Raw genomic sequence first — 27,899 nt, 5'->3', positions numbered from 1 at the left:
CCATTCACAATCACTCTAAATTACTCAGTTCACTTCAAATCACCATGTTGCTATGATCACACAGATGGATACAGACTTGTTACATGTGACCAGCTGTGGGAAACTAATAACACGAGATTGAGTCATTTAGCAACAAACAAAAACACCTTCAAAAAGTTCAGTTCTGGTATTTTTCTATCCACAAGTGGCCTTCAACAACCCCAAAACAAGGAGGTGGAAGGCAAGATTGTAGCATTGGTTTCTACTAAAGTGTCAAACCTAACCAGTCATTTAAAGCTGGAAAAAAAAAAAAAGGTAGCATTAGACAGGACCTTGAAGACAAACATCAATTTTTTATGCATTTTATTTTTTATAACTTGCCGAGACTGGAATGAGAGATAAATAGAAGGCACAACGATTTTGCTTTCTTTTTTGAAGTTTTTTTTTTTTACAAATACGAACTAAAAACCATGAGGAAAAAAAATTCCCTATCAAAAAAATAATTTTCACAAATTCAATGAGTTTTAAAGTCAAGTAGCTAGACATTTAAAACCTATCCCAAAATCCAAAATTTGAGCAGTAAAACAGTAGTTTTCATAATTTTCCACAATTCCTTGACGGTGTTGTATAAAAAAAGTGTTAGTACAGAAATTCCAATGAACACCTTTTATTATTTTTTTTTTTTTTTTGCAGTAAATCAGATGGAGAATGTAAGCAGCTGCTCTAAGCCACCCGTGTCTTCATCACTAATCACAGCTTCAATGGATATATACTACCAAAACCAGAATACTGTGCCAAGGACTAGCCTTTTCCCCTTAGTAGGGCTTGGAGTAGAGTGCCAAAACAGGTTTGATAAGTCAGAAACCGAGCCTATACCAGCATTCCCAATCAAACTTCTGGATTTGCCTAAATTCAGGAAATGTTCCATTGAGTTTTACTCCTGAAAACATGGTTTGTTTGTTTTGCTTGATTTAAATCCTTCCCCCCCTCTAAAAGACTTTGTCCAACAAATGCTGGATTCTGGGAAGAGGATCAAGAAGAAAAAAAAAATCCATAAAATCGCAACACAAACAAAAGGGTTGGGATGGGATATGTGAAGTGTAGCAGTCCATCACATTGGGACAATATGCCAAGACATCCAAGACCCCAAGTTTCAGAAGGCTGCAGGACAGAAGAGGGAGATTTGCCTTTTGATGTTAGATGCCACTCAAAACACACGAAAAAAACCCCAAAAAAAAAACAAAATCACTGGCGTGGACCTTGAATGCCTCTTCCAGCCCCAAAACCAGGCTTCTGTGACATTGCACCACGTGGTGGACCTCTCAGACCCCCTCCCAGACCTCCACGTGGTCCTCCAGGTCCACGGGGCCTGTCACCTCGACGGTCACCCTCTCGAGCAGCACGAGTTTTCTTCTCTTCTACATTCAGACGCACATCTCCACGGAACATGATGGGCTATAGGGGAAAAAAGATAGGACATTAACCAGGATTTAGAAGACACCAGTGTAAGCACAGTGGAGACTATTACATCATGTGCAGAGTAGAACATTTTGATTGTAAGGAGGAAAGGGAAAAACCACCAAAAGAACACTTTGTGGCATAAACTGCAAAGTCACTTAGCTATGCCTTACCCGACTGCTCAGGATTTTCTGAACAGGCTCTGCATCATCAAACACAACAAAACCGAAGTTCGGAAGCTTTCCACCACTGTTTATACGAAGTTCAACGACGGTGCCATAAGCTACAAATAAAGAAAAACAAAAAGCAATTAGCTCTGGGGAGTTTTAAACCCAATTTTGCAGCTTGTCTATGTAAATCTAGGAGTAACAAGTCTTAACCAACCATAGCATTCTGCCTACACCCCAGAATCACATCTCCTTCCCGTCTCCCCATTTTTTGAAAAAAGGCTTAGAAAGCTCATTTTTGCTCCAGTGGTCACTTGAACAGATCCAGCCCTTCTAATAAAAAACAAAACCCGAACCACACACAAATACCCATCCACACTTTGGTAGAAGTTAAAATCATATTAATCCAGATTTTTATTGGAATGGAATTCGTGCTCTTGCTGTGAAATCCATTCCTTGGGAGGGGGGCACAGGGATCCAGGGACTGGTATACTGTTGCCCACAAAGGGATACTGAAAAGTACTGGGCTGCACTTGTTACACACAAGACAACCCCCCCCCCCCCCCCATAGATTCAAAAAGGCGCTTTTGTAGAGCTGTGAGAAAAATCCAGACCCCACAGACTCACTGCCAGTAGTTTGATTAGGTTAGGGTACCATATCTGCCTGGCCCAGTCTGGGGCTATGAGGATTACCAAAATGCACTCCATTTAGATTCTATAAAGCAGACAAGCAAAGGTTTCAGGGGAGGAAAGTTATAGATTGAATATAGATTTGAATTGCATGAAGTCATCAGTGCATGAGGTGTTTCTATAATAGGATCTCCACAGCTGGAGACAAGCTCGTCTAGTTTGTTACTAAACCTGCTACAGGTGTTGCTGTGTCCACTTCAGAAAAAAAACCCGAAACAATTGGCCTTAAATTCATATTTTGGTGGCAGGCGATGGGTGGCAAGTGACATGCTGCATCTAGTGGCAGGTGACACACTCAGGGCTCCCACCAATTCTGCATCATGGCTAGTGGAGCCATTTCATTATTACAATGTAGTCATAGAAATATTGCACTTCAATCTTCCAAATACCATATCAACCATGTGCTCATGATTGAAGCGCCAACACCTGCCATTGCTTTGGTAAATCAGCAGTGGTCCCCAAACACCACCTCGCCACCATGCAAAACTTTCTTCTACGACACTGGTCCCCGATGCCAAAATGGTTGGGGACCACTGCGCTAAAAGATTCCTGTCCCTGTGAACAAGCCTTTTCACTTGAAACTCGAATCTGGTATCCTACACCTAGGACACCGGTCCTGAAAAAGCTAAAAAAAAAAAAAAAAAAAAAAAAAAAAAAAAAAAAAATTCTACATTCAAGCAGTACTGGAAGCAGTACTGGAAGCAAAGATATGGAAGGACAGGGTCCAATCTACCACTCTTAAGCTGGCTACACATACAATTCTCTTGTACAATTTACAATATACAGGAGGAGGGGACCAAATTTCGCGGCTGCGCCATTTCCAGGAAGTCGGGAAGGGTAACTGTCAAAAACAGGTACCCAGTCCCCCCTCCCCCCTGAAAGGTGCCAAATGTGGCATTGGAGGGGGGGGGGGGGCAAACTAGCGTAAATTCCACATTTGGATGGAACTCCGCTTTAAAAGAGTTGTGTTTGGGAAAGGATGCACTTCATTCCAGCACTCAAACCCCCCCCCCTTTTTTTTGTGAGTCCATGAAACAGTGGCAGGATCATAGCTCATCTTCAAGGGAACTATGAATACTCTAGGTCTAGGACAGTGATGGCGAACCTTTTTGAGCTAGAGTGCCCAAACTGCAACAGGTGCAAGAGCAGCGTGTCAGAGGTCATGTGACTGCATCCAGGGGAGGGATACAGCTCACCCCACAATATATCTGATCCCCGGGAGGACATCACACATGGCCTTCTACAATAATGGCCCCTGCGCCTCTTGCCCGTCTTAGTCTTCCAGGCCCCCATTCTGCCTGTTCTCCTGGCCTCACTGTTGGTGTTTTAGCAGAGGGGAGGTTTGGGGAGTTCTGGCTCTGGGGGGCCCTGGAATGCTGTACCCGCTGCTCCTCTTCGGGGGTCAAGGAGGTAGTGAAGGCCTATCCCCGGCCTATCTCTTTACCTACCCAGTGGAGGCTGCGGGACTGCCCACTCACCCACCTTGTGCAGATAGATTCCCACACCTTGCCCTTGCCGCTGTTTGCTGCCGTGCTCCCGCCCCCACGGACCTGGACTCTTCATGGATCTCCCTCTACCTGCGATCACCAGACTGCTCAAGTGCCCACAGAGAGGGCTCTGCGTGCCAGCTGCGGCACGCGTGCCATAGGTTCGCCATCACTGGTCTAGGATGTCACAAGCTCACATTTAAGCATTCATACTGAAAATCTGATCATTTGTTCAGAAACCATATTTAATTCCCATTTTAAAAGAACAAATGTCTACCAATAACTGGGTTTAAAAGTAAAGTGAAAGAACAGATTGAAAACTAAACAAACTTACTCTGAAAGAAGTCCTTAAGTTCACTCCTGTCCACATCATGCGGCAGATTGCCCACGAACAGTTGATGGCTGTCTGGGTATCGGTTAATGCGCCGTGTCTCCAACTCTCCCGGTTCACCCTCTCGTACTAAAAAAAGTAAAATAAAAATGCACATGCAAAGTCTTTAAGTATCACATCACAAAAGAGATCACAATTACATGAATGAATGTTTTATTCAGTAATGTCTTTACCTGGTCTTGGCCCTCCCCGGGGAGGTACTGTCATCGTCCTCTGTTCTCTGACTCTTTGATCTCTCTGTGGTGGTCTCTGTGTTTGGTTTTCCGGTTTGGCTTCAGGTCGGGGCTGTAAAAGAAAGAAAAAAATTACTGTACAATGCAATTATCTACATATTCTCTGCTGCTACATTGATATGATTTAACTGCTCAACGGAAGCTCATAACTCAAAAGTAAAATGGTTTATCTAGCACAACAAGCATCAATGCCTTGAATAGTTCTGGTATAGTAAAAAGAACCTACACTTAAGTGAAGGAGAAGTGCCCTTACAACACCTCACTCAAGTCTATCCATGCACAAACTGTTTGGTAAAAGGGAAACTCGCTTGTCAGACCGCGATTTGTGTTCCTCCGTTTATTTCCAGACCATCTTTGGAAGCTGAAAAACTAAAAAACTGGCTACAGAATAGGATACCTGGAAATTGTACGAAGTTTGTTGGCGTAATGTGGCCCTAAACTGAACCAAACTGATATCAACTGCAGTGATTAAGCACCACATGTATATGAAATAATGTGGTTTAAAGTGCATATTAATATTGCCTCGTTTTTTCCAAGCTTCTTCTGATTTTAAACTGTTAATTCTGTAAACACTTCCTAAATCTGCGCTGTTTCTCTCCTCCGTGGTATCTATGGAGAGAACCATGGTGGTCACCCTAAGCCAGTGATGGCAAACCTTACCACCCCAGATGTTTTGGAACTACATTTCCCATGATGCTCATGCACTCTGCAGTATAGCTGATCATCCTTGGAAATGAAATTCCAAAACATCTGGGGTGCCAAGATTCGCCATCACTGCCCTAGGCTGTTCCCCTGATATGGGCTACAAACAGGTTTACAGTGGACAGCTAAGAAAGAAAATATTCTTGTGTCCACTTGTCACTTCTATGAGCTGCACCTTTGAAAAACTATTAAAAAAAGTTTAAGCTGGACAAATAAGGTTTTTGCCCACTTGATTTCCTATTCATATGTATAAGTGCACTACTTTCATTTTCAACACTTCAGCACCACACCACTTCTAAAAACTACATAACACTGCCTGCTCTCCATGGGAGGGAGATGTTCTGTAAATCAGCAGGGAAACTCAAACAGGACTGTCAACAAAGCTTGGGACTTCAATTTAGCAGAGAAATGGTGTCAGGGGTCAGATCAAAGTTAGGAGATAAAAAAAAGATTTCGGACAGGATTAAACATGTATTTCATGAAGAAAAGTGTTGGATATATGAATATTATTGACCAGACCTACACTTTAACCACTTCAGCTCTTGTACATGTACATCCTTTATCAACTAGACGAATGTTTACTTGGGCTTTTTTGGCAAAAACTGTCATTATGGCTAATAAGGGGTTCAACCGCACTCTGATTAGTTTACAGAGTAAATTCTTTACGAATACCTTGTGTAGGTCACAGGACCCCCTGCTCTTCAGCTCAGCTTTGCCCAGATCAGGGACTGAGCTAAGTGACAACCCCTCACATGTCATGGTCAGCTCTCACTCCTTCCCCTCAGGTTATGCAAAGCAGAGTGGAGCGGTCCATCAGGCAACTGATCTGCCCCACAGACATTGCTGCTGTGACACAAGCAGTTGGGAGGTTTTCACCCACACAGTAAATCGTGTGTAGAAAAGATGGAGCTGCACACCATGGTAGCAATACTGCGGAAGCTCTATGATCCAGCAGAACATTGCCATCAAGAGGTACCACTGACTGTCAGGATAAAACAGGTTATTTCTACAATAGGAAGGTAAAGTTAAGAGACCCAAGGATCAGGGTTGTTAAAAATAAGGACGGTATTACTAATTTTTTTTGGGTTGAAGCTCACCCCTGATATGCAAATGAAGAGCAAGAGCCCATTCACATCTGAAGTTGGAGGGATTAGCAATATGAAAAAATAAAAAAATAGCACATTTACACAACAGAGCCAGAATAACTAGGGGGCAGAGAAAGAACTTGTTTGCATCTTCACGACACTCAGATCTTCCCTTCTACGGCATGCTGAGCAGTAGATTTATCCCCCCCCCCCCCCAATACTACTTCCATCATGCTTTAGACAGAAGCACTCTTCAAAGAGTTCCTGTGAATTGTCAAAATGTAGATTGTGTATTGGAAGTGATCTTTAACACCACTCTCTGCCAGGAACATTTTGTGACACACTATAAATGCACATGTGTACTCTTTGGGGGACACAGAGGACCTATACAGTAGAATAGGGTCAGTCCAGTTTTTTTGTTGAGACCATACAAAAAAATAAAAAGGGGTGGGTGGGGGGTGTGGACATCAAGGCACCACTGTAGACTCAAGTTGGAAAAGTGATAAAGATATAGTTACATGCCACTGGAAGATTTGCTCTGAAAATACAAATGACACAAGACTACACTCTCACTCAACTTTAATGGGCAGGAGGAAGGAGAGGGTACTGCTGTGGTTGGTACTGGAGTGGCAGAATCTGTCATTCTGAGATGCAACCCAAGCAGCCACGACTTTCATCTCTACTCCCTAGCCACTAACAAATACTGATTTTCTTTTATTTTTAGGTTGACTACAAGAATCCAGTAAAACTGGACAAATAGAGAGCCTTATTTCAAAATAAAATGTGACAAACGTCTAAGTTTACCTGTGACGGTTGAACTTTGACAACGTGGGGAGGGATTCCAGACACTGGGACAGCACCACTAGGTGGGAGATTTTTGCTGGTCACAGAGGCCCAGGAAAAGGTCTAAGGCGGTTAAGAGAGCTAACAGTTAATAACAGTCTTTTAAATACTTCTTAAAAAGGCAAGCTAAATCAATAGGAATGTCCTTTACCCTGGAGTCCTCCTGTACTGCTGGTGCTGGGTCTGCAGGAAGTGGGGATGGGCTCTTTTCCAGCACCTCTTCCTCTTCTGGGGCTGGTTCCTCTGAGACAGGTTCACACTTTTCTTCGACCACCTCTGGCTCTGGATCCTGCTCAGGTTCAGGCTCTGGTTCAGGTTCTGGTTCTACTATCTGTTCTTCCAGTGGTTCATCCAAGTCATTGTTACTGAAAATAAGATTGGAATGAAATTCAGGTAAAATAACACAAGTTCATTAATGTCTATGGAGTATGTTTGCAAGAACCAAATATGAAATTCAAGAAAACTAGAACAGAGTATACAATGTATATAGTTCAGTTAAAGCAGAAAGACTCAACACACTCCTTTGAGATGTGAAATTAACACACACACATGGCTAAAAATGAAGATCCTTATCCTAAACTTTGTGAATTGAGCATTGCTAGATCTAAAAAGATTAAGAGCATTTCTTACTGGGCGCATTGTGAATGCATTGCATACACCTTCAAAATTAAGCAGATAGATAATTACCTGCCAGACTGGTCGTAGTATGCACCATCATCTGTGGCAACTACTTCTGGAGTCTGCTGCCTTTCCTCAGGCTCATCTACTTCCTCATCTGATTCTAGAACAGAAATAAGAGGGGACAAGTTAAAATCACTACCATCAACAACAAATTTTGTTGAAGAAAAAAAATATATAAATCCAAAATGTCAAAGAAAGGAATTAGAATCTACATACCTTCCGGGGGTTCTGTATCAGAGTCACCAAAAACTTCATCTTGGTAACGGAATATGTCATTGTGGACATAAAATTTGTTTGCCACAGAACCCTAAAAAAAAAAAAAAAAGAAGGAAAAATCTGAAAAAAGGTCAATCACCAAATAGTGCTCAAGTTTACCTAATCACCTCAAATATAATAAATGTGATTTTTGACTTGCTCTAAAAGCCATTTCTCTGATGTTCATGGACGGTCACAGCTCTGACCATTGGATTATGGCGGGCATACCCCCATGGGAGGGGGGGCCTAAACCACCTCTTCCTGCTTTGGGCATTCGGTTTTGTTACAAGCAGTGTCAGGAGAATTATAATTCCACAGAGGGGTGGCTGCAGTGCCCATCAATGAACATCAGAGAATTGGAAGACTAAGGACAACTGCCGATACAGACAACCTAAAACCAAAGGAGCTGCATCCAAAGAGGCATCACAGATAAGACTGTAGCCCCTGGATCAACTGATCTGCCAGCTCCGCAAAAGGTGTGGGGGGAGGGGGGGGGGGGGGGGGAGAGGTTTTTCCCCCAGGTCCTGGTGTAAAAGTTTAGCCCACTTGTCAGAGTTTGCAACACCAGCCATAGTGAAACATATGGCGAGCCAGAGCCTTGGCTCTCCTATCAATCGGACCTGTAAAGGCCAAGGACTCCTCAACTGGAATTAAGGTAGCTTAATTTAACCTGGAAACCGGCAAGCCCACTACAGGTGGGACCGTCCATTTTTAAGTAGGGAATCCTTATAAGGATACTGCATAGTAAAATGTTTAGGGACCATTGTGTTTTGGACAACCCCACTGCTACATGACAATGTTGTCAAAGTAAGCGGGAAAGGGGAACACCCCCCTGCCACAGTGGAGGACCTGTGGTGCCAAACGGAACCGGCGCCTCCAACGCAGCATCTCCACCATGTTTAACCACATACCGAGTGCCCATCGCCTATTTACATCGGTCCTTTGATGCTAAATACCGGGGTTATGGCAGCAGATAGCTGCCATAACCCTGGTATTTTTAAAAATAGCAGACGATCGGCCTTCACACAAGGGTGGTTCCAGCGGTGGATTCGCCATGGGATCACCCTTACGGTGCGGCGGCAGGTGCCCCCCCCAGCCGTTTTCCCCACTTACCGGACCCGCCGGCAGCAGGGAAAACGATCCGCTCCCGGATCCTCTGAGACAGGATGTCGAGTAAGGGCAAGATGGCCCTCACTGAACTCTATGGTTTTGGAGGACCGGAGCGACGTCAAAATGTCATTGCATAGCAACCGGTTTAAAGGGCCGATTTTTTTCAATGTTTTTTTTCCCCCCTTTTTTAGTGTAGTTGTGATTACTGGGGTCTTTTTGACCCCAGATCTCACAATAGAGAGGACCTGTCATGCCTATTTCTATTACAAGGGATGTTAACATTCCTTGTAAATAGGAATATATATATATATATATATATATATATATATATATATATATATATATATATATATATATATATATATATATATATATATATATATATATATATATATATATATATATAAAAAACAGTGTACAAAAAATAAATAAAACAAATAGGAAAAAAAAAAAAAAAGATAAAAAATGAGAGCGCCTTGTCCCCGTTAGCTCGCGCGCAGAAGCGAACGCATACGGAAGTCCCGCCCACATATGTAAGCGGTGTTCAAACCACACTTGTGAGGTATCGCCACGATCGTTAGAGCGAGAGCAATAATTTGAGCCCTAGACCTCCTCTGTAACTCTAAGCTGGTAACCTGTAGAAATGTTTAAATGTGTCGCCTATGGGATTTTTAAGTAACAAAGTTTGCCGCTATTGCGCGAGCATGCGCAATTTAAGCATGACGTTGGGTATTTATTTACTCGGCGTAACATTATCATTCACATTATGGAGAAAAAAAAAAATTTGGCTAACTTTACTGTTTTCTTATTTTTAATTCAAAAAGTGAAATTTTTTCCAAAAAAAGTTGTGTTTGGAAGACCGTTGCGCAAATACGGTGTGATAAAAAAAATATTGCAACAATCTCCATTTTATTCTCTAGGGTCTCTGCTGGAAAAAAAAAAAAATATATATATATATATATATATATATATATATATATATATATATATATATATATATATATATATATATATATATATATATATATATATATATATATATATATATATATATATATATATGAGGCCTGCACAATAGCAAATAGCCCAGGCAGGGTATTCTGATGGTCCCACAGCGCTAAAAGGGGTAGGTACAGTCTAATAGTGGCATGGTTGCCATCAAAAATTAAACCGCCCCCACAGCGCCACCCCTTCCAAGGGAGGTGCCAAGCTGGCCGCTTAGCCTAGTAGGCCGCAGCCTCACACTGCGACTCAGGCTGAGGCCAGGTCATATGCGCCCTCGCAAGACGTTTAACTCGCAGGCCAGCCCCCATCCAGTGGGGCTATATCACGGCCGACCTAGCACAGAGCCAAGGCCTGAGCGTCCTCGTTGGCCAGACTGGAGGGACCCTCTGGATCTAGAATATCCAGTCCGTCGCCCAGTCTGGCAGTTTATAGTAGATTCTCACAGGAACAAAATAAAGATAGGAAAAAATCTATTTAAAAGGAAAAATAAAAATTGCCAGGACTAGATCCCAGCAAGGAACTAGGTCTTTACTCCTGACTAGGCAGAAAAAAAACTGAGGGCCTATAGCTGAATGTGGATGTATACCCCCTGGGACTGCCCGCCCATAGGTGTAGGCAAGCTTTTTCATGCCTAGTGTCATACTCCTGTAGGGGGCAGTATAACACAATGGTTAAGAAGAATCAGGATCTGTGTCAGTCAATGAACAAAGAAGAAGAAAATAGATTTAGCAACACCTGTGCATATAAAAGCTACATAAAGATTATTATGCAACAAGAAATCTGTTGTACTGGAAATTAGAAGGGAGCAAGCCAATAGGAAGTCAAAAACCTCATTTTGACTAACGCTATTTGCCATATGTATTCCAGTGCAGAGGATGATCAGACATCAGACTGAAATACCATCTTACAAAATCTGAAAAATGGAAAGCAGGGAGGGTGAAAAATGTTTAGGGTGTCACATACCAAATCTAGTAAAATAAAGCTGTAGGGCAGGTTATTTACCTCTGGTGCCAAAACAAAGGTCTGCATAAAGCGCCGCATAGGCTGTCGGTTGTTGGACAGCTCTCCCATGACTTGTACCACGACCCCATCATTAAGAGTGGCATGAGCATCAACATGGCGGATCTTTGTTCGACAGTCCTTGAAATTCAAGGACATTACTTTTTTATGGATGTCCTGTAGAACATGAAAAGACTTTTAGTACTAGTACACAACAGGAGGCAGGGGAGAATATCATCCTCTTTCCCCCCACCGAACAGAACGATATAAAATTCATATAGTACTTACAGCTTGGCCATAGACAGCATCTGCTGGTTTCCCATTGCTGTCCAAGCCACCATGAACATAGGAAGAACTTTTGCCATAGAACCTAAAAAACAAAACAAAATCAAAACTTTGTTTTATGCACATTAATTCAACCTTATTTTTTTTCTTCTTCAATGAGGGCTGTCAGTGAGGTAAAATTTGCTTGATAGCAAGAAAAACAGCCTTTAGTTTAACCCTTAACTAGAAGGCCAGCCAAACCCCCCCCCCCTTAGTGTCTGTACATCACTAAAGACTCAGAATTTATGTTAAGCCTTTAAACAGCAATTTGTATTAGGGGAGATGCACACACTGCTTCTGTCCAGCTAAAGACAAAAAGGAAAACTACAGATTTAGTGTGTTCAGTGGGAACAGAAGTAGAGACATTTGCTTCAGTGATAATCAAAGAGCCACTTGCCCACACACCTGGGGTAGGGAAGCCTAACAAGTCATACCTATGCAAAAAGTCTGGCGCTTGGTTAAGGAGGGTATAATATTGCCTCACAAACTCCCGCCCGACAAGCAGGGGACTTGGCTTCTCCATCACCATTTCTTTGGTCAACTGAAATCTGTAAGAAAAGAAAATACATAAAGATCAAAAACTGTCAAAACAATATATCATTTTACAGTTAACATTAAGGCTCCATACACACTAGAGCGACTTGTCAGCCCGACAAGTCGCGGTCCATTGACTGCTACAGGACCCATTCTAATAGGAGCGACACAAGTCGCTCCGACTTAGAAAAAGGGTCCTGTACTACTTCGGGGCGACTTGCATAGACATTATATGAAGTCCGTGCAAGTCGCCCCCGAAGTAGTACAGAGTCGTGCCGCTGCAGTGTGAATGGGCTCTTATGGTCTGGTAGTTTTAAGTTCCCGCAGGAGTTTTGTCTACACTAGAATCATTACATTAAATTAGTGGATTATTCAGTTCACCAGTATTAGCCCACCTTTCACAGTTTAAAATCAAACCTGATGTGGTCAGGCTCTAGCCAGCTCGAGTACAAGACTTTTACAGAACTGGTGTGAGCCGACAGCTTATGCAGTCCTCTCCCTGCAGCAACTAGCTTTAGGTTTAAAATACTCATACAGGGGGATAGATCGAGATTAGGGTTCAAATTTAATGTTGAATTAAGCTATATATACACATACATATCATTCAAGTTAAACACAAAATCTGGTCAGGTATGCAGTAGTTTTTGTCCATTGTTTATGAAAGATGGACTGCTACTCTGTACTCAAATCACAGCATATGGGGAACTCCTCCCCCACATTGTGCTATGAATCACTCTAGATCCATTAAACTTTGGAAACAAAAGTCCAAAGGATTTTCTTAATGCATACTTTGTCACCTATGTCCGCCAGGGGGAGTACTCTCTCTGTCGGGCTTCTTAACTGCAGTGGACACCTAATTTACCCTTATTGGTGAGCAGGAGTACCTCTTGCCCTTATTCCCTTATGTTTATGGTATATACATACACATAATGATAATGTAAATGTTCTTTACATGCTCTTTTGGATTATGATCTAGCATGTTCTTTCTATATATGGATAGGTATGCCTATGTATTTATACTTGCATTTTGCGGTTATATCCCTTAGAGTGACTAAAACAACTATCCTCCTGAAGAAGCAGTTATTACCAGCGAAACATGTTGGGGACTATATACACTCTACTTTGGAAGGTTTTATGCTGCTATGCCTTTCGAATGTATACATATTATATTGTCCGTAATAAGATATTTAGCCATGTTTGGCCATACCCATTGGTCTCTGAGTAATTATCTGTTGAATATGCATTTCAATTGTCAATTTTAACTCCATAAGGGGTTAAATAAAATGTATATTTTTATACCCGTCAAGTATACCCACGTAAAAAAAAAAAAAAAAAAAAAAAAAAACGATAAAGTCCCTCTTCATTTCATTTTTTGGAGATGTGCTAGCTGGAGAACCAGTCTCCTGCCTTCCTTTTATGCAAAATATTTATGGGATGTTGGTATCAGTATTTATGTAATTTACTCAAATGGCTCTTTTCAGTACCCGAATGCATTAAGGCGGGGTGAGGAGGTGCAATTCCAGTAGCTTCCCAGCCTCCAAAAACGTCAACTTAGTGCTGTGCCCATCTGAAGTGTGCTCCCCTCGCACAGGCTTCACTGAAACCATGGCAGCAAAGGAAACCACTGACTCACGCTGTTGTCAGTCAAATCCTGTAAGGAGAGACCAGGGTATGGCACCAAGCCGTGCTTTTTGTCTATGGACGCACACAGTCTGGCTCAGGAGAACGCCCACACGTGTGCCATCATAGGAAGCTACTTCATATGGGGGCACATGTAGAAGAGGCAGGAAGGGAGAGCATCAGCAGGGGACTCCAGGCAGGAGGAGGAAGGGTTAAGGGACCACTGTGTGGAATACCATTGCACAGAGCAGGAAAGAACATTTTATTTTAGTGGGAAATAAAAAAAAAAAAAAAAAAAAAAAAAAACACAACATTAACAGACTTTTCCATAAAGGAGTTGAAGACCCTGCCAGTTGTGGTAAACCAACCATGATAAGAAGGTGGTTTTATGGCAGATGCATGAATAAGGAATGCAACCACTGATGACCACAGTCAGACAAACATCTCTTGCTAAGAGCATAGACTTCCTGAAAATCAGTTTAAATCTGCTCAACTTTTTTAGAAGCATAGTGTAGACCAAACTAGACTAGATGCCATGTGTCAAATAATCCAGCTGGCTACTATCAGGTCTAATATTTGATATTCACTCTGCCTGTTGATATTAAAAAAAATCCCCACTATACCAACCATGATCACAAGAAGTTTGTTCAAGATTTACTGAGATCCCAAGTCTATCATAGCGGTTTTCACCTTGGGCTATGTGTAGGGAATATCTACAGCTCTTGAAGCAAGCCATGCCCCTAAATTCCATTAATAACACAGCCAAAGTATTCCTTGCAGGACTGAATGTCTGAGTTTTGGAAGGCAAGACACAAGCTACAATCTGTTATAAGACTGCACCTGCTGCTACTGTAGAACTTGCCATCTGTTTTTACTCCAGAGTTGGCACCTCTTAACCTGAGGTAAGCAAAGTTTACAAAAAAATAAGCAGTGTGTTTTTGAAGCTATGACATTTTATGAATATTCACACTGCAAGACAATTAGAAAAGCTTCTGGAGGATACAGGCAGTTGCCATAAAACAGAGTTGCCAGACCGCTTACATTCGAAAACAGTGCGAAAGTGGATGGATTGTATTCATGAAACCATCATGTAGTGATCATCCCCCATTTACTCCAAGTGGTATGTATGAATGTATGAGCTGCATGATTAAAGAGGTTGTAAACCCACTTCACAAACTTTTAAACTATAGGTAAGCCTATATTAAGGCTTACCTATAGGTGCTGTAAATATCTCCTAAACTTGCACCGTTTAGAAGAGATTTACGTTGTATGCAGCCGATGACGTCATCAGCCCATGCGCTCTGAAGGAACGGCCACCCATGCCGTTCCTTCAGATCCCAGTGCCGTGAACGGCGGCTCCTGTGCGCATGAGTGGGAGTGATGTAATTGCGCCCCCGGGCAATCAGATGGCCGGAGGACGAGATCCAGGAAGCAGGACGGCCTAACATGTCGACCGTCCTTTCGGCACTGAGGGGGCTTCGTTTTAAGGTAAGTATTTCATAATGAGCTAGTATGCGATGCATACTAGCTCATTATGCCTTTGTCTTTACAGGTTTGTTTTTTTTTTTTCACATTTTTTTTAAGCGGGTTTACTTCCTCTTTAACAAAACCTAACTATGCCTAAAGGGCAGTCCCAGGTGGTATACTTCTACTTCTGCTCTAGGATCTTGTTTTTTTTTTTTCTCTCTGCCTAGTCAGGAGTAAGGACTCAGCTCCTTGCTGGGATGTATGGTCCTGGCATTATTTCCTTTTTTTTTCTCTTTTATAAATGGAACTTTTTCCTTTTTTTTCTTCTACTATCAAGCCTGTTCCTGTGGGACTGCAATTATCTACTGGACTGGGTGACTCACTGGATGTCCTAGATCCTTGCGGTCGTCCCAGTCTGGCCAGCAAGCACGTGCAGACATCCACTCCGCGCTAGGTCGGCTGCGACATAGCCCCACTGGACGGGGGCTCGCTTGCGAGTGAAACACTTTGTGAGGATGGGTGCCGCAGCGTTCCTCTGAACTTCAACATCCCCCCCATTCCTAGATGGGGAGGTGACCTGCCCAAAGTGGTGCCCGGTGATAGTCCAGTAGATAATTGCAGTCCCACAGGAACAGGCTTGATAGTAGAAGAAAAAAAAAAAAAAAAAAGGAAAAAAAGTTCCATTTATAAAAGAAAAGAAAATAATGCCAGGACCATACATCCCAGCAAGGAGCTGAGTCCTTACTCCTGACTAGGCAGAGAGAAAAAAAAAAGAAAAAAAAAAAAAAACAAGATCCTAGAGCAGAAGTATACCACCTGGGACTGCCCTTTAGGCATAGTTAGGCTTTGTTAACGAGGAAGTAAACCCGCTTAAAAGAAATGTGAAAAAAAAAACCTGTAAAGACAAAGGCACAATGAGCTAGTATGCATCGCATACTAGCTCATTATGAAGTATTTACTTAAAAACGAAGCCCCCTCAGTGCCGACAGGACGGTCGACATGTTAGGCCGTCCTGCTTCCTGGATCTCGTCCTCCGGCCATCCGATTGCCCGGGGGCGCAATTACATCACTCCCACTCATGCGCACGGGAGCCGCCGTTCACGGCACTGGGATCTGAAGGAACGGCATGGGTGGCCGTTCCTTCAGAGCGCATGGGCCGATGACGTCATCGGCTGCATACAACGTAAATCTCTTCTAAACGGTGCAAGTTTAGGAGATATTTACAGCACCTATAGGTAAATGTAAACAAAGTGGGTTTACAACCTCTTTAACCCTTTTCCGTCTAGTTTCTTAACCTAAGAAGAGCAGCATAACCCATCTGTCAAAGAAGATATGAAGCAGTGTCCATCAATGCACAAAAGCGAAAATACATTTTATTGAATAAAAAATAAAAAATAAAAGCGAAAACCGTAAAGTAAGCCCATTTTTTTTGTATAATGTAAAAGATGACGTTACACCGAGAATCGTGAGAAAATCATGAACTTTATTCTAAGCAAAAAAATTGGGATTCTCATTTTGGCCAGAATTGTGCAGCTCGTATGTATGTTTTTATGTATCCCTCCATTTACTCCTAGGTCACAGCTCTGGTAAGCCAAAACAAGCCTTGTTGTTCCAGAGGCATACAAAAGTCGTGAACGGTAACTTTAGGTTTTTTTGCTGCATGGCACTTTATTTTCTGTAAGTGCACTTATTTAGTGACCATGCAAAAAGAAAAAACACATTGGTCAATAAGGTATTACAGTCAGACTAAGAACATTACAGTCTGTATCAACTGCACATTTTTTTGTTAAGTCACTTCTAGTACAGAAAAAAAAAAAATGCATTGCCTGATGGTAATCTGGTGTTAATCTGTTAAAACAAGGAAAGCCTTAAATGGTCTATTTTCATACAATCCTAAATCAAACCACAGGAGAGCAAACGCAGGCTAGGGTGAAACAGGTTACAACTGAAAGTCTATCTACAGAAGTACATGCTATTTATGGCAACTGGAAATAACTTGTTCTCAAATGTCTCTGCGCTGCTACGTTATTCATGGCAAGCCAGGAGAAACAGAAAGTGCAAAGGCTGGTCACTATGAAAATCAAGGTAGAAGATTAGGAAGTAGTTTTTTTTTTTAAAGCTTTGAAGTACAGTGGCCACTATATAGTAGTGTAGGACCTGAAAGTGGCAAAAGGTCAGCAGAAGGTCATCCTGCTTGCACACTTAGCCCTCATGCAAACTGGACGTTTTAACAGCTGCTCCTAGGGAGTGTCAGGCGCTTTTTTCCCCCCCTGAATGTTAGCCTACATGTCCATGCACAGAGACTTTTAGCAGTGTTTCGAGACGGGAAAAAAACCACTACCAGTGCATTCAGGAGCATCAGAGTTGGGCAGAAAAAAACGCTTGATCTTAAACGCGTGTTAACGCTAGGCACATTAAGCACTTGAGCAGTAATTCATTTCAATGTGTAGAATAAAATAATTTATTCTGGTCAAAAATTATTGTACAAGCACTTTGATGCCTGTATGGGCTCCTAAACACTTGTAAAAGCCACGGTCGGTCTCCATAACGCGCATTTGCCTCTCTCCGCTGATCTGGCGGATGACAGGCCTGTGTCCACTCCACTATGCAGAGCAGGTACAACCCACTGTTCTCTACAGAGCTGTCAGATTGAAACAGACAGCCCATCCATTCCCATCTGTCATCCAAGCCGAACCTCTGGACGAATGGGGAAAAGATCCCCCCCCCCCCCCATCTGTCTGTGGATGGCAGACAGGATCGGATGCTGCCTGATGTCTCAATGAATGGGGGGGGGGGGGGGGGGGGAGAGAAGATGAATCACATGTGAATTGCACTAAGCAGGGGCTAGTGTCTTTTAACCACTTTGCATCCGATGTACAGTTATAAACTCCCTCTGACGATTATTTTCATAGACGATTAGTTGGCCGATCATTTCCATTAATTGGATAACCTTAAAAAAAGTGTGGTGTATAATTTAGCTAATATGTAAAGTTTATATATATATATAAAAAAAAAAGGAAGTTTATTCTTCATAATCTATATGCAGCGGTAACTATAAATAACCAACTATATGGTTAGGGAACAAAATCTCTAATCCACTCAGAGAATGACAGACAGAAGAGATATACTGTAGTTTGAATCTGGTATATATCAAACTCAGATCAAATTTTTTTTATTTAAAAAAAATAAAATCAGACTGTTTTGCCGATTTTCAGACAGAACTGTAATATTTTATGTATCACAGATTCCCTTGTCATAAGCAGGTGGCTTGATAAAAGCTACATGTACCTGCTGTCACTTATGCTGGCCATACAAAAACATGGTCTTCCTTCAAAAAGTTTTATTTTAGGAACATTTTCTAACCATTAGTGGGGTCAAATCGATGTTAGTTTTCATCCACAGTGACAGGAAAATTGGAAAGGAGCAGAATAGAAAATCTAAGAGGTGAAAAGGAATTGCCAGACAGTGTATGGTTTTACTTCAGAAATTACATTCTGTTTAAACGAAATGTTAAAAGCAAGTGAAATTTTCAAAACGACATTCTTTCATTCAGCGAATGTAGAAACATTTTTTGTGTGAATATTTTCACCCGAAAATCGATACGTGTATGGCCAGCATAAGGCTTGGTTCACACATATGCAGTTTGCTGTTGAATGTTGATCCATTTCTGCAGTGCTTTTTGCTGCAATTAGCGCTTTTTTATGCTTTTTTTTTGGCCAATTTGTTGTTGGGCAGATTAAAAAAGGCAAATCGCTGCAAAAACACACTACATGCTTTTATTGAACTAAAAAAGCAGCACCGTTTTGTGTTGAAAAAATTCCTTGACCCTTTCCAAATACACAGCGGCTGAAAAAAGCATAGATGTGAACATGTCCCATAGGAAACCATGTTAAATGAACTGTAGTGTGTTTCTGCAAAAAGCACCAAAAAATGCATAGGTGTGAACCAGGCCTAAGAGGTTTAGTAGCAGCAGCATGCTTTTTTTTTTTTTTTGCATCACCTCTCATAATGGGATAAAAAAAATAAAATAAAAAAATTACACCCAGAAGTAGGATATATGGGCATTTTTTACTAGGAGTCAAGACACGAAGCTAGGGTGGAAGGGAGATATAAATCTTTTATATTATAGTACTAAAAGCTGAAACTTTTCATGAATATGATCATTTTAAATAAATGCACAATACTGGTTACATTTTTTTTTAAATGTAATTGTAATGCCTTATACTGCCTCCAGCCTCCACCTTCTCTGGGTGCAGATGCTGATCCTCCCTGCACAGAGTCTTTAACCACTTCTGGACCAGAAGGATTTACCCCCTTAATGACTAGGCCTTTTTGCGATATGGCACTGCGTTACTTTAACTGAACTTAACTTGTGTAATTTTTATTTTATTTTTTTACTAGTAATGGCGGCGATCAGTGATTTTTAGTGGGACTGCAACACTGCTGCAGACAGATCGGACACCTGACATTAGGGGGGACTAGTGACATTACTACAGTAATCAGTGCTAAAAATATGCAGTTACTGTACTAATTACACTGGCAGAGAAGGAGTCAGCACCACGGGCGGTCAAAGGGTTAAATGTGTCCCCAGGGGGGCTTTCTAACTGGGGGGGGTGGGGGGAGAGATGGGCTTGCTGCATAAACACAGACCTGTGTTCCAAAAAAAAAAAAAAAAGGGGAGGAACACAGGATCCCTGTGTTCATAACTGACAGAACAGTTGTCTGCTGTGTTTACAATGGAAGTGATCGCAGGCGCCGGGCAGCAATCGTGGCCACCGGACCCACTAATCAGCTATGGCGAATAGGCATGCCCCCGCTAGCGGTGCAGCGAAACGATGTACAGGTACACCGTTTCACGGGAGAGAGCCAACCTGCCGCTTTAAAACTATGGCGGCTGGTCAGGAAGTGGTTAAAGTGATTTTTTTTAAAAACAATGTCATACTTACCTGCTCTGTGTAATGGTTTTGCACAGAGCAGCCCCGATTCGCCTCTTCTGTTCTGGGGTCCCTGACCAACATTTCTGGCCCCTCCTGCCTTCAGAGTGCACCAAAAACAAGCTGCAAAGCATAGTTTAGAGTGCCCCTATAGCAAGGGGAAAAAAAAAAAAAAAAAAACACTTTTGCCTCTAGAACCACTCACTTCCAGCCCAGGACTACATGTCCCATGAGGCATTGATCTTCACACATTAACAAGTTCTTAGGCACTTACTGTCATGGGCAGTGTACTGAGCTGTATGTGTGCTGCACTGTATTTCCTGATATGTAAACAAATCATGCATTCTGTATGCAGACCAACTAATTGGTTGACCAACTAATCAATTATGAAAATAGTTGACAACTATTTTCATAATCGATTAGTTGTTTCAGCCCTATTGTGATCGCACCCCACAAGTGAGGTATTGCTGTGAATGTCAGAGCAAGAGTAATCATTTTAACAACAAATATCCTGTGGAATGCTAAACTGATAGCTTGCAAAGGCTTTAAAAGCGTTGCCTAAAGAGATTCTTGGATAACGTAATTTTGTACCGTTCCACAGGCAGACACAGTTTTAAAGCATGACATGTTTGGTATCAATTTATTTGTTTGGGAGGGAGGGGGTTCTACGTCATTTTCTAGCAAAGAACAAGGCTTTTATATGTAGGAGAGGAGCGCCATAATTGGCCCGGACTGGAAGTGGTTAAATAAAAGCAAGAAGGCAGATATAACCCGACATAAAAGCTTCTTGTATAGCAGAGCTCAGAAGTGGGAGGAAAGCAGCACAAAGAGCCAGGTGTTCTGCAGTACAAGGGATTGCTCACAGTAGGAGGGCACAGGAACACATATGAACTTAATGTGATACTCTTTCACAGTCCAGCAAGTTAGGATGTGGGAAGACTCCATGCATGGAGAAGTAAACTATACAAGAGAACATTCTGGTCCGTAACCAGAGCCACAGTTGTGGTAAATTTTCAAAACTTAAAAGTACAGAAAGATGGGATTTATGACTTACGTAAAATACATTTCTCTGATGTTCATTGACGGACACATCTTCAGATCTCCATAACTGTTGGGTTATACTGCCCCCTACAGGAGTAGGACACTAGGCAAAAAAAAAAAAAAAAGGTCTGGCTACTCCCTCTCTTTGCTATAGGTACTCCGTTTAGTTACAAGCAGTGTGAGAAGAATTACTACTCCACAGAGGGGTGGGTGCTGTGTCTGTCAATGAACATCAGAGAAATGATTTTACGGCAAGTCAAAAATCCCATTTTCTTTTTCGTTGATTGACTGACACAGATTTAGATCTCAACCATTGGGACCGCCCCAAAGCAGTCTTAAACATGGAGGGGTGGGAACAGCAAAAAAATCCCCAAGGCTAAACCATAGCCAACCAGACAACAGGTGCTCAAAACAACTGGAGCCCACCTGAAAACACACAATACACCCTCAGAAGATCAGGTCCTCTCAACAGCAGCCTGCAAAACCTTGCGGCCAAAAGAAGCATCCGCAGATGCAAACATATCCACTTTATAAAACTTTGTAAAAAAGTGTGCAACGAGGACTAGGTGGCTGCCTTGCAAACCTGCGCCACTGACGTCTGATGACGGAAGGCCCAGGAGGCGCTAAGTGGACAACACTTTGAGGCCTATCTGTGAGCACAAATAGTTGAGTCCGACTTCCTAAAAGACTACGTAGCTGCCGGGTACACCCTACTTGCCTGGACCACATCCAAATCAATTTCCATCGGATGTATAGGCCTGGGACACATGAAGACAACACAATGTCTTCATTCAAATGAAAATCTGAGACAACCTTTGGGAGGAACGACAGACAGGGTTGAAGGTTAACGACAGGAGAACGCAAATTCTGACACCCTGCTGGACAGTATAAGTAAGGAAATCTTCTGAACATTCTCAAATGGACACTTCTGGAGGACCGAAAGCACCAAATTGAGATCCCAAGGCAGCAATGAAGCGCGCACTGGAGCAACCAATGTCGGACACCCTGAAGAAAAGGGTACGCACCAGGGAGTGTGTGGCCAAAAGATCATTGAAAGAAGACCGCGAAAGCAGACACCTGGCCCTTGATGGCACTCAAGGTCGATTTCTGTTCAACCCCCTGTAGAAGAAAGGTCAAGATCCGAGCCACCGAAAAGGAGCGAGGATGAACCCCAAGAGACTCACACCACACAATGTACATCTTCCACATATGATGGCAGAGCCTCCTAGAAGTAGATTTCCTAGCTTTTAAACAGAGTAGGAACCACCGACTCCGATAAACCTTGATCCTTCAGCACCTGACATTTAACAGCCAAGCCGTCAAAGCCAGCCACTGTAAAGCAGGATGGCAGATCAGTCCTTGGGACAGCAGATACTCCCTGAGGAAGCTTCCAAGGAATGGTCGGCGACCAGCCGCCCCAGATTGGTGTACCAAGTCCAGCGAGGCCAGTCCGGAGCCACTAAAATGACCAGAATCCCTTCTGCCGCAAAGTCTTGGTGGAACCTGGAGAGGAGGGAAGGCGTAAATCAGATAATACAGACACCACGGGGCCACCAGCGCGTCTGTGGCGTCCACCAGAGGATCCCTTGACCAAGCCACAAACCTCTGCATCTTTGTTGAGCCGAGACACCAACAGATCCACCTCTGTGGTGCCCCACCAGAGACAGTTGATGAAACACTTCCAGGTGAAGGGACCACTCCCCTTGGTCCAACGCCCGCCGACTGAGGTAATCCGCTTGCCAGTTTTTCACCCCGGGAAGGTGTACACCGGAGAGGGCTGGAAGGAACCAATCTGCCCAGCTCAGAACGCCAGCTTCCTCCAGAGCCACCAGGACACTTCTTGTGCCCCCTCTGTGATTGACATAAGCCAGGGTCAGGGCGTTGTCCGATTGAATGAACACTGGAGAACTCTGAAGACGATCCGTCCAATGGTATAGACAGTCTGATCGCTTGAAGTTCCAAGACATTGATCAGTAGTCTTGACTCTTCCAGCGTCTAGATCCCCTGAGCAGAATGCTTGCCGAGGACACCTCCCCAGCCCGACAGGCTGGCATCTGTGTTGACCATTGTCCAATACAGGGGAGGAAGGATTTGTCCAGCTGAAGCCACCATATAAGTGACTCCTTCGTTCCGACTCAGCGGAGTCTTGTCCCATTTGGTCAGAATCTCCCTTTGGAGGAACTTCTTATGGAACTGTGCAAACGAAACCGTCTCGAAGGTAAACACCATCAGGCCCAGCGCCCGCATGCAAGTCCGGAGGGATGACCATCTGTTGGACAGCAGGAGACAAATTGTAGCCTGCAATTTCTGGGAGTTTGTACAGAGGAAGGAGCACTCTGGCTAAGGCAGAGTCTTGCCCAGATAGTCCCAGCTTTGTGGATGGAACCAGGGCAGACTTCTGAAAATTTAGAATCCAGCCAAACTCCCACAGAGTTCGTATTGAGATGTCCAGGTTTTCCACCAGAGCAGGAGGAGACTCCACTTGCAGGAGATTGTCCAAGCAGCCCAGTACCGCGATCCTCCGTTGGCGTAGCAAAGTGAGCAACAAGGGCTAACACTTTTGTGAAGAACCAAGGAGCAGACACGAGACCAAAGGGTAACGCCACAAACTAATAATGCTCCTCTCCCACAGCAAAGTGGAGGAAGCGCTGGTGACTGGCACATATTGAAATGTGAAGATAACCATCCTTGACAACGATAGGGGCATGGAAATCCACCGACGCAGGGATGCCACCACCGTACGAATGGGAATCCATTCTGAACTTCTGCACTCACACAGACGTTCAGTTCCTTGGAGGTCCAGGATTAAACGCACTTTGCCTTCCTTCCTGGGAACTGTAAACAGGTTTGATTGAAAACGGAACCGGGATAATCACCCCTTGATGTAACCGGTCTTGTACCACCCAGGGGACAGGCAGGCACAAGTTGGAAGGAAAGAACCTTGCCGGGCAACAAAACTCGATTGTGTAGTCGGACCGAATGACTTTGTGGACCCACAGGTTCCAGAATCCAGTGAAGACGCCCCCCACCCCAGATAAGGGTGAGGGCACCCCTTCATGCAGGGGAAGCCTTGTCCGTAGGTCTGGAAGAGCCTCTCGTGGCTTGCCAGACCCGGTCCTTATGGAACCTCCAGGAAGGCCCTGAAGGACTTTTAATCCCTCGAGGGACGAAAAAAAAGGCCTCTTATGAACCCCTTTGAAGCAAATGATCTTGCACAGCCCCAAAGAGAGCCTGTAAGCGGACTAAGGGCAGTCGCACATTGAAAGGAAAGAACCTTTCTGGAGGGTAAGCATGACACTCTTGTATCCGTATCGTATGACTTTGTTGTCATGTACCAGAAGTCCACAGGTACGCGAACCAGCGAAGACGTCCCCCCCACCCCAGATACGGGAGGAAGCAACAGCTGCAATAGACGCAGCATCCTGTATGGCTCCTGTCACAGGCGGAGTGCATTTCATATCACTGGAAGAAAAATAGTCCTGTGTTGGACTATCTACAGCGCATGCTAATATTTGTAAATATTCAAGTGTTACCAAATACTGTGCAAACAATATGTAATAAAGTGATCCCAATGCTTTGAAAAATTATATAAATGTTATAAATAAATCATGTGATAAATCAAAATGTGACATAAAAAGCATAAAATTTTGTATTTAAAAGTTCATCACGTGATATAAATAAATTACAGTGAAAGTTCCAACAACTAAAATTGGAACTTTCACTGTCACTTATTTATTTATATCACGTGATGTACTTTGAAATACAAAATATTATGCTTTTTGTGTCACATTTTGATTCATTTATCACATGATTTATCTATTTATAAAATTTATATAATTTTTCAAAGCATTGGGATCACTTTGTTACATATTGTTTGCACAGTATTTGGTAACACTTGAATATTTACAAATATTAGCATGCACTGTAGATAGTCCAACACAGGACTATTTTTCTTCCACACATTTTTTTACTACTGCTGCTGCTATATTCACATTTTTATTAGGGATGCACCGAATATTCGGCGGCCGAACATTATTCGGCCGAAAATAGAGAAAATAGCACTTTAGGTGTTCGGCCGAATAAGTCAAAAGGCCGAATAATTTTGAGCCGAACAATGTCAGCTTCCGCCCTGACCGCTCACCTTCCTCATTGCGGCTCGCGGCTCCCTTCTCACACGCCGCCGGTGTCCTGTCCGGCCGCGAGTAGGGGGTGTGACGTCACGCGCACGTCCCGCCCCCTGCTCCTGACTGCGGCTCCTTCACACTAGGTCCACGCCCCGCCCCCCTGTTCGCGGCAAAATAAATGGAAAAATTGCGAAACACCACGTTCGGTATTCGGCCTTCGGCCAAGCATTTCATTATTATTCGGCTTCGGCCAAGAATTTCATTTCGGTGCATCCCTAATTTTTATAATCAGTTTTTTAATCAGTTTTATTCTAAAAACACCAGGCGCGGGGAGTGCACTTCTTTAAGTGTTAAGGCCCGTACACACGTACCGATCGTCGGCATACAAACGTCGGTGGACGAAGGATCTGCCGATTGTACGCGTGTTAGTATGGTGCCTCCGACAGATGTCTGCGCACAATCCGCGGACAAAAGTCTTTCGTGCAAACATGAAAATATTTGTATGCCGACACCAGAACGGACGATTGTTCGCCTGTCAGTACACAATTCGGCCGACAGACCGCAGATTTGCAAGACTGGGCATGCTCAGAAAATAGAAAACACAGGGAAAGTTAACCATTACATGACATCACTTCTGCAGTCGGCGGACAAAATTCTTGTGCTGTCTTTGCACTTTTCAGCAGACACCGACATCCCGGGGAGAAAAGAGGAACATTTGTAAGCCGACCATCGGTACGTGTGTACGGGGCTTTACTTTACATTTCATATCACTGCCTGTGACAGAGCTGGAACTATACAGGAAGCAGCGGCTCTGTCACTGACTGCAGACAAGTCTCCCGCGGCAGCCGGGGGTATCGCACGGCACTTGCAGCCTAGTGCATGCCCATCCAATGTAGCCTAAACAGTGCCATCCAATGCAGCTTCACCAGTGCGTGCCCATCCAATGCAGCCTGATCAGTGCCCATCCAATGCAGCCTCACAAGTGCATGCCCATCCAATGCAGTCTGCAATGAAGAGAGAGGAGAGCAACTGAATTACACAGAGCGGGGATCTCCCGCTTACGGCTGTCATAAGAAGTCCTGCCTCCTGGACCGGCTCCTATTATAGTAGTCACCAATGTGCTGTCTATCATAGGAGCTGGTCCAGGAAGCGGGCTTCGTATGACAGCAGCCCCTGGGTAAACAAGAGATCCCCGATTGGATTTTAATCCGGCAGCGCTCCCCCTTCCGTCCTCTCCGAGGCAGCCTCGGCTTACAGTTAGTTGGAAGCCGCTGTGGCTGTGCCCCCGACTCGACTTCCTTCCTCCCCAGCAAAAACATAATAATGGTCAGGGGGCCCTGCAGTTCCGGGCCGCATATATATATATAATTTTTTTTTGTGTGGAGATCCTAGAGAATACAATGGAGATTGTTGCAATACTTTTTCACACTGCATTTGCACAGCGGTCTTACAAATGCAATTTTTTTGAAAAAACACACTTTTTTGAATTTAAAAAAAATAAGAAAGCAGTAAAGTTAGGCCAATTTTTTTCTAAAATGTGAAAGATATCGAAACCTGTCATGCTCCAAAATTGCACAAGCTCATGGAAAGGCGACAAACATTGGTACTTATAATTCTCCATAGGCGACACTTTAAACATTTCTACAGGTTACCAGTTTAGGAGTTAGAGGTCTAGGGCTAGAATTATTGCTCTCACTAAGGATCGCAGCAATATCTCACGTGTGGTTTGAACATAGTTTACATGTGGGCGTGACTTGCGCTTGCTTCTGCGTTCAAGCTCGGAGGGATGGAGCAACCAAGCCTATCTATGCCAGAGCCTGGGAGACAGACCTCTCTCGAGAGTGGGAACCTGAAGTTTGGTATGCTTCAATGACTAGAGCTTACAAAGGTATCCTCAATGTCTCCCTGATAGAGGCGGATATTAAATTATTGGCAAGATGGTATATGGTTCCTCTAAGACTTAAAAAATTCTACCCCTCGGCTTCCCCACTCAGCTTCAGGAATTGCTCACATTTGGGCTCCCTTCTACACATTTGGTGGGAATGACCCAAAATAAGAGGTTTCTGGAATAAAATCTTCATTACAATACGCTAAGTCACTGAGATTCAAATTCCCCAATCGCCTCATGCTGCCCTGTTGAACTTCCCAATAGATCAAGCTACTAGAAACCAAAAAAGACTAATCCACTTCATTTTCCTAGGGGCTAAACTCACCTTGGCTAAAGCATGGAAACAACCCAAAGTATCTCTTGCCATGACGAAAAAGAAAATTCATTAATCATGGCAGAAGAGAAACTGGTTAGTATAGTGCAGAACACCAGTAAATTCGAAACTACATGGGAACCTTGGGAATCATACATGCCAATTCCCCTACTTCCACAGTAGAGAACGGTTCATTTACTGTTTTAATTTCAACCCACTGGGACATCACCCCTTACATTTCCCCCCCCCCCCCCCCCCCAAAGACCCCCTCTTTTCTGCACTCTTGTCTGCCCCCCCCCCCCCCCCCCCTCTCCCTTTTTTTTTTCTTCTCTCTTCTCTGTCGATACGAGACTCTAGATTTAAGCAGAGCTAGCCTCGTAGCTGAACGCTAGATCCCTTGATATTTTAACACTGGCTATATATGGTGGGGGACTTTCCCTGGGGAGTCCTCCATGCTAAGGTTTTTCCTCGGTTTCTACTTTTCACGGTTTCATGTTTTTTTTTTTCTTTTATTGATAAAGCTATCTAATACTGCCAAGTACACAAAAGAGTACATGTTGCCCTTTTGG

The 27,899-nt window shown here is 43.3% G+C and overlaps 1 protein-coding gene across 2 annotated transcripts in view; it reads right to left on the bottom strand.

Moving 5' to 3' along the window:
• Positions 1–935: 935 nt before the first annotated feature.
• Positions 936–27,899, bottom strand: part of G3BP1 (G3BP stress granule assembly factor 1) — a 73,422-nt gene continuing 46,458 nt past the window's right edge. For both annotated transcript variants that reach the window (XM_082255006.1, XM_082255007.1), the window contains exons 2-12: positions 11,844–11,957; positions 11,374–11,455; positions 11,089–11,262; positions 7,933–8,023; positions 7,723–7,816; positions 7,187–7,400; positions 6,997–7,098; positions 4,346–4,457; positions 4,116–4,241; positions 1,611–1,720; positions 936–1,434 (exon numbers count right to left, since the gene is read on the bottom strand). In XM_082255006.1, the coding sequence (XP_082111132.1) occupies positions 1,225–1,434; positions 1,611–1,720; positions 4,116–4,241; positions 4,346–4,457; positions 6,997–7,098; positions 7,187–7,400; positions 7,723–7,816; positions 7,933–8,023; positions 11,089–11,262; positions 11,374–11,455; positions 11,844–11,957 (1,429 nt within the window). In that variant the 3' untranslated portion in view covers positions 936–1,224. The remainder of the gene's footprint in view (positions 1,435–1,610; positions 1,721–4,115; positions 4,242–4,345; positions 4,458–6,996; positions 7,099–7,186; positions 7,401–7,722; positions 7,817–7,932; positions 8,024–11,088; positions 11,263–11,373; positions 11,456–11,843; positions 11,958–27,899) is intronic.

This window comes from Pelophylax lessonae (genome assembly GCF_965119305.1).
Source record: "Pelophylax lessonae genome assembly, chromosome: 4".
Taxonomy (NCBI): Eukaryota; Metazoa; Chordata; class Amphibia; order Anura; family Ranidae; genus Pelophylax; species Pelophylax lessonae.
Note: the sequence above shows the minus strand (reverse complement) of the source record. Positions and strands in the feature narration are given on the sequence as shown.